This window comes from Limulus polyphemus, unplaced genomic scaffold (genome assembly GCF_000517525.1).
Source record: "Limulus polyphemus unplaced genomic scaffold, Limulus_polyphemus-2.1.2 Scaffold9696, whole genome shotgun sequence".
In the NCBI taxonomy this organism is placed as follows: domain Eukaryota; kingdom Metazoa; phylum Arthropoda; class Merostomata; order Xiphosura; family Limulidae; genus Limulus; species Limulus polyphemus.
In genome coordinates, this window is record NW_013675306.1 from 11,089 (window position 1) to 17,646 (window position 6,558).

A 6,558-nucleotide genomic window follows, 5' to 3' on the forward strand; every position below is an offset into this window, starting at 1 on the left:
GATATATGTGGGGGGTTACAATGGACATTAGATATATATGGGGGTTACAATGAACATTAGATATATGTGGGGGGTTACAATGGACATTAGATATATATGGGGGTTACAATGAACATTAGATATATATATATATATAAGGGTTACAATGAACATTAGATATATGTGGGGTTACAATGAACATTAGATATATGTGGGAGTTACAATGAACATTAGATATATGAGTGGGGTACAATGAACATTAGATATATATATGGGGGTTACAATGAACATTAGATATATGTGGAGGGTTACAATGAACATTAGACATTAAATGCAACAGAAGTTTTCTGCATGAGATGATCTTGTTTTAGGCTTTGAGCAAATAAGAATATATGGATTGTATCGGTATTAAAAAGAGTTCAGGAGAAATAAAGTTATTAATATCTAAACAATGTGATTTTGTTCTCAAGTTTATATTTTCACATTTAATTTTAATTAATTATTCTTCCGTTGCAAGAGATGAATTAATGATGTATTTAGCAAGATATTCTATATCTAAAGTATAAATACATGTATATATCTAACAGGAAAAGGGTAGTGCCGTTATTGGACAGATGCTAGCTTATGGGGCTATCATACGGGCTGGAAGAGCTTCTGTAGAACCGGATGTTCTTGGTACTGTTGTTCTTAGTTTACAGAACCTGGCTGCTCAACGTAGCTACGTCCAGCATGCTGCTTTTCAACTGTTAACAGAATTGTTCTCGTCGGTGAGTTTTCCTAATGAAAAAAATTACTAGACTTGCATCATTTTAAAATGGATGATACGTTTTATCAAGTTTTAAAATATTAAACTTTACTTAAAGTGGTGGGTATTCTGATATTGCAGGTGGATGAAAAATCTTTTAAAAAGCACATCTTACCTCATCTGAAGGACAGTTTATGTGATGGTTGGAACAACTGTACTCCTGACAAGCTGTGGCTCCTCTTTGTGTGTGCTCGACTCTTTCCTGTAAGTGTTAAAAAAAAATCGTTTACGGTTTCATTAAAACTGAAATAATATGACTGATTTTTGTAAAACTTCAAGTATAAAGAAGTAATTTTTCTTTCTTTTAAAGTGAAATTTTTTTTTATTAATTGAAAGAAAAACTAACTTATATTTTAGCTCTTTTTTTTATTATTTTTGAAATATTTGTCTATTTTTGACACTTTTTTTCTTAAAAGGGTGTAGTAAATCAAGCATTCATGAGAGAGCACTGGCAAACTGAACGTCTCCTTTCCCCTGAAAATTACACTCATCTCACTCGTATTCTTAAGGTAAGAAACTTTAGTTAGCAGAGGACATGTTACTCGAGCTGTTCACCTTTTATACACAGGTACACATACTTGCTCCTTGTGTAGGGTCTAATCAGCCGAGTTTGTGACCCCAAGTATGTAATTTCTATACTATTACTTTCAAGTTTTCAGTAATCACCAAGAGTAACTTGTAGACATAAAAAAATCAGAATTTTTAATAAAGTATTTTTACTAAAAATGTCTCCATGAATATATACAGGGTCAAAGTGTTGACTGGTCCGAAGGCATAGAATATTGCCCGACGTTATTGATGCATTATATATATAATGATATTCGTACAAAACCTTAAAGTTACATAGGCCATATATTTGGCTTACAGAAAAACAGAACATATAATAGAACATGCACTATAGTCTAGCCTAATTTTAAGTCATTCAATATTTTCTTTGGTCATAGCAATCCACTGCTGGTCATCCTCTCGTCCACCTTGCTTGCCGTGAAGTTGTGATGCAAGCTGTTAAAGAAAAAGATTTTAGATTGTTCTGGAAAACAGTGGTTGATGGTAAGTTTGTGATAAATTTTCTCCGTCTAACCTCTAAGCTTTTCTCCAGTTTTTCTGTTAAGTCTTGTTTAGATTAAATTTTTTAAAGCTTACAAACATATACTGTGTTTATACACATCAAGTGATATTCTTATAAACATTAGATAATTTTCATTGCTTTTCCCGAAACTTGTGTTAACACCACACGTATGTTTATATAGCCTCGTTAGTTACACAGTAGTGACCTCCTAAAAAAAACGTTGCTATTGAAATAGACATTAATTTCAGCATAAAATGTATTCTCGGTTGTAGTTCCCAAGATCTTTCTTGTTAGGTTTGCCGTAATAGTTTAAATAATAAAAAAGTTAGAAAAAATTAAATAATCTGGTAATATTCCATGGTTTATTGAACGACTAGAAAATGATTTCTGATATCATTAACTTCCAAACAGAGCCACCTACCTACTTAGTTCAAAAATAAAAATCAACCCAGTAATAAATATAGCTAATATGATTTATTGTTCTTGTTTATGTAAAGTTTTATATTTAAGATATAAATATAATATTTATATTTAAGATTTTATTATTATTATTTCTAGTAGCATTGGGAAATTAGAAAAACATAGTGAATAATTTAATTCTCAAGTCTAGATTTGGATAAATGTTTTAAATTGAATGGGAATTATAATGTAAAATTTTACACATACAAGCTGAAAAAGAACCTCTTTGTAATCGTATGCGTGTTTAAAGTCTATTCTTCATTGTATATTATTCATTTGAGAGACAATTAGGCTATGTTTTCAATAAATTTAGTGTTTGATTAGCTGTTTAGAGTACAAAAATGATTTTGATTGAAACACTTATCATGCTGTTTCTTTTTTTCACCACCAGATGGACTCTTCAACTCTCATTTAAGCGAAAAAGTCTATCTTGGTTTTCAACTAATCAAAGAAGTCTTACCTTACATTAAAAAGGCTAAAAAGGTATATTTTTTAAGCTTTTGTCTGTGGTAATGGATTATTTTAATGCGAGTTATAACTTTTATAAATTATTGTTGTTGGTTTTTAATAGGTCAAAGGATAATGTATATTTAGTACTCACCTACTATCACGGGTGTTACGAGTTAAGAAAATATTTCTGAAAAGTAATGACTGACAACCAGTTTTTTTTTTTATCAATAATTTTAAAATTTAGGCTTGTGTGAAAAAGAAGAAAAAAAATTGTTTGTTCAGGAACTTTAAAGAGTAACATTTGGTGAAATTATTTATGTGATAACATACCAATAAATTGATTTTCGTATTGAATTAAAAGCTTTATATTAAATAATGTTGAGATTATGAAAATTTTTTTGTTTCTTAGGTTCAGCACATATTATCCCAGCCTTTCTGTAATATATTCATTAAAGCTTCTCTTTGGTCTCAGCATCCTCTCAATCCAGCAGTTTGTGAAATGGTAAGCATTTGCTTTTTACGACCTTATCTAGACTTCGACGGTGTTTATAGTGAACTGTAGACATTCACCATGAATCCTGCCACCACAAATATGTGGTTCTCACTTTGAGTTTATGAGTGTAATGTTAAGAGCAACAGTCAGTCTCACTGTTCGGGTGTTCAGGAATTGTAGTAGGCACTGTTGGCTAGCTGCTTTCTCTTTATTTTACCAGTTTAGACATTGCATAGATAGCTTTTGTTTAGAGCTTTGCATGAAAGTTACAAAACAATTTAGACTTTTGTTCTTTGTATTACTATAGAGGTGATAATTAAAAAGAGTGTTAAAAGTTTAATAGTGGTTGTTAGGATTATGATTTTTAATTTAGTGTTTCGGAATATTTGAATTTCCTACCGGACTTCTATTATCTCTTCTTTCAGTCAGATTTCCTTACCAACTTTGTAAAGGAATGTACAGACTCTACAGTTCAGTTTGCCGTGTTAAAAGTCTACATTCAGTCGTAAGTGTTATGACTTTTTTTTTAATAAGTTAGAAATATTATTAGATTGTTTGTGTGTGTGATTTCATTACTTAAACTTCAAACAAGTGTGTATTTTATGTTAGTAATGGTTAAATACATCGTGGTCTGTCTCCTTCGGATGAATGTTATGTCAAAACATGTAGTATGTTCTTCCCAAAAGTTAAACACTTTATTATATTCATAAATTGTTTTTTTGTCAACTTATCAACATATATTATTATTTTCAGTAGAAAATAGTGCAGAGGTGACTGAGAACTAATAGTTTTTTAACTATTTTTTTTACTCTTGAAGGCCAGGAACAATCCTGTTTGACCAGGTGACTAAGAAGAAGACGTTAGCCACTGTATTACAACATGTAAGTATCAGTACCAGGAATCTGCTTATAGCTAATAATTTTTATTTAGAAATAAAAATAAACATAATTTAAATGGATTGCACATTGTTTCATAATTTACAGCTTATTTTTCCATGTTATTTTTTAAATGTTGGTAATGTTGTTCTTTATTTCGTAGCTTCTTCCTGATGCTTTAAAAAAATATGTAGCTTTGCTTAAAGAAGAAGTCCTTGGTCAGTCATTCAGGTAACAGATTCAGTTTTTGTTTTATTTTAGAAGAATTAAATGATATATTTAAGCAATTATTTATATTATGAAGTTATACTTTTAACTTAGGCACATATTATCTTGATATATAAAGGTTGTATCCTTATTCCATACGTAATGTTAACAGTGTGGAGGCATGTGTATTCCATATGTAATGTTAACAGTGTGGAGTCGTGTGAATTCCATACGTAATGTTAACAGTGTGGAGTCAGACATCACCCCTATATAAATATAAAAAAACTATTTATGTACTGTAGGTGTAAACCTCTAACATTTAGGTGATATACACCTATAAAAACCTAATAAAATAAACGGCTATAAAACATTTATTTTCTTATGTTTTTATACTACAAGAATTATCTATAACTGTTCCCAGTGCCATAAATGTCGTCTTCAGATTTAAGTAATAGCAAACTTAAGATTTCACAGATTTATCAAAATTACTATCTGATAATAGTAACAGAAGTAGCCATCGCACCAAACTTGAAAATGTGGAATACACAAGATGACTAAGACATAAAGAGAAAGAAGTCAACTGTAAAACTGTGTGTTTTACTTTAATTTCTTACCTGTCTGACAGCGTTGATCCTCGTCTGATCTCTGTCCGGCTTCTTGTTCTCGCTACTAGGAAAAAAAGTAACGTACTAAATATACTTGTGGCAATTAATTAAACATTACCTAATTTTCCGGGTTTCAGGTTTGGATATTTTGTAGTTGCATCAAAATGTCATTCTGCATATTTGTGGAATTTTAAACAATCTTTTTCGTATGCTAAAATATTTAATATTTAATTTTGTCAATAAACATTTAACTTAGTATACTAAAAACATGCTTACTCAGTAAAGTAGTTAAGTTTATAGCAACAGATGGATTGAAAAAAAAAAGATATATTGCAAAGCATACTTCATTTTTTTTAAAGTTCTTAATTCTATATTTGCAGTGCCATCTGGTGTTCAAAAATTGCAAGGAGCAAAAATAAAAAAATATTTATATTTCTGTAGTTTACAAATTTGTAAATAATGTTTTAAAAAAATACAGAGTACAGAAATGATATATGGTAGAAATACACATATAAATAAACAAAGATTAGTCTTCAGAAAATGGAACTTTACGAGCTCTTGACTTTCCCTTAATCTGTCTGTGTTCATTTTCTATAGAAATTATTGCTAGACCATTTAATCTATCTCGTCCCCCTAATGGGAAAAGCTAATAAAGTTCTTAGAGCAATAAGTGTATTTTGGAAAATTTTTCTTTGATTTCGGTCTCACATACGTGAAATAAGACCTTATCTGGAGTTAAATTTTCTGGTATTTGATGTGATATTAATTTAAGTTTCGCACACAAACTTTCACCAACATTTTTCTTTGCTTGTTAGTATTTTTTGTAAATAGGTACGACTTGTGCTGCCTTAAAATTTTGTGGTGGGTTCTTTGAGCCTACCTTAAGTCAGCCCTGTATATATGTTTAGGGCCAGGTGTGGCCTATTAATTAACATGTCCAAATTGTTAATCTGAGTATTCGTGGTTCACAACTTGTTACCTCAAAAAAGGGCTCCTCTCTTGGTGATTGTAGGTGTGTTATAAGAGTGGTTGTCAAATCCAGCAAACAATTAGCCTGAGTTGGCATCGAGAGACTAGCTACCTTCCTACTAATTTATTTGTTAGTCTTGGCCATGTAACGTAACATTAAAGGACAACAAGGGACCTTTGGGTCCATCAAGGTGTCCTCTCCAGTGAATTAAATTAAACCCTAAAAAAAAACACATTCAAAGCCAACCCTTGTCATTCAAATATTTATCAAACTTTTCCCCAAGCTCCCTTAAATTAACTACATCTAGCACATTTGAAAGCAACCTGTTCCAGAGGCCAACCACCCTGTTAGAAAAATAAAGCTGTCTTAGCTGAAGATGTCTGCCATCCTGTCAAAATTTACACTTGTGTCCCCTTGTCTCACCATTAAATATGAAAAAAGATGATGCATCAACACTATCAATTCCCTTAACAATCTTAAACACCTCAATCAGGTCCCCTCAACACTATCAATTCCGTTAACAATCTTAAACACCTCAATCAGATCCCCTCAACACTATCAATTCCGTTAACAATCTTAAACACCTCAATCAGATCCCCTCAACACTATCAATTCCGTTAACAATCTTAAACACCTCAATCAGATC

At 31.1% G+C, this 6,558-nt stretch overlaps 1 protein-coding gene across 1 annotated transcript in view; it reads left to right on the forward strand.

The window, feature by feature from the left end:
* Nucleotides 1–6,558, forward strand: part of LOC106476046 (myb-binding protein 1A-like protein) — a 13,551-nt gene that overhangs the window by 4,435 nt on the left and 2,558 nt on the right. The window contains exons 4-13 of the mRNA XM_013936715.2: nucleotides 567–746; nucleotides 866–988; nucleotides 1,201–1,293; nucleotides 1,729–1,834; nucleotides 2,704–2,795; nucleotides 3,172–3,264; nucleotides 3,681–3,760; nucleotides 4,073–4,136; nucleotides 4,294–4,361; nucleotides 4,963–5,018. Coding sequence (XP_013792169.2) covers nucleotides 567–746; nucleotides 866–988; nucleotides 1,201–1,293; nucleotides 1,729–1,834; nucleotides 2,704–2,795; nucleotides 3,172–3,264; nucleotides 3,681–3,760; nucleotides 4,073–4,136; nucleotides 4,294–4,361; nucleotides 4,963–5,018 — 955 coding nt within the window. The remainder of the gene's footprint in view (nucleotides 1–566; nucleotides 747–865; nucleotides 989–1,200; nucleotides 1,294–1,728; nucleotides 1,835–2,703; nucleotides 2,796–3,171; nucleotides 3,265–3,680; nucleotides 3,761–4,072; nucleotides 4,137–4,293; nucleotides 4,362–4,962; nucleotides 5,019–6,558) is intronic.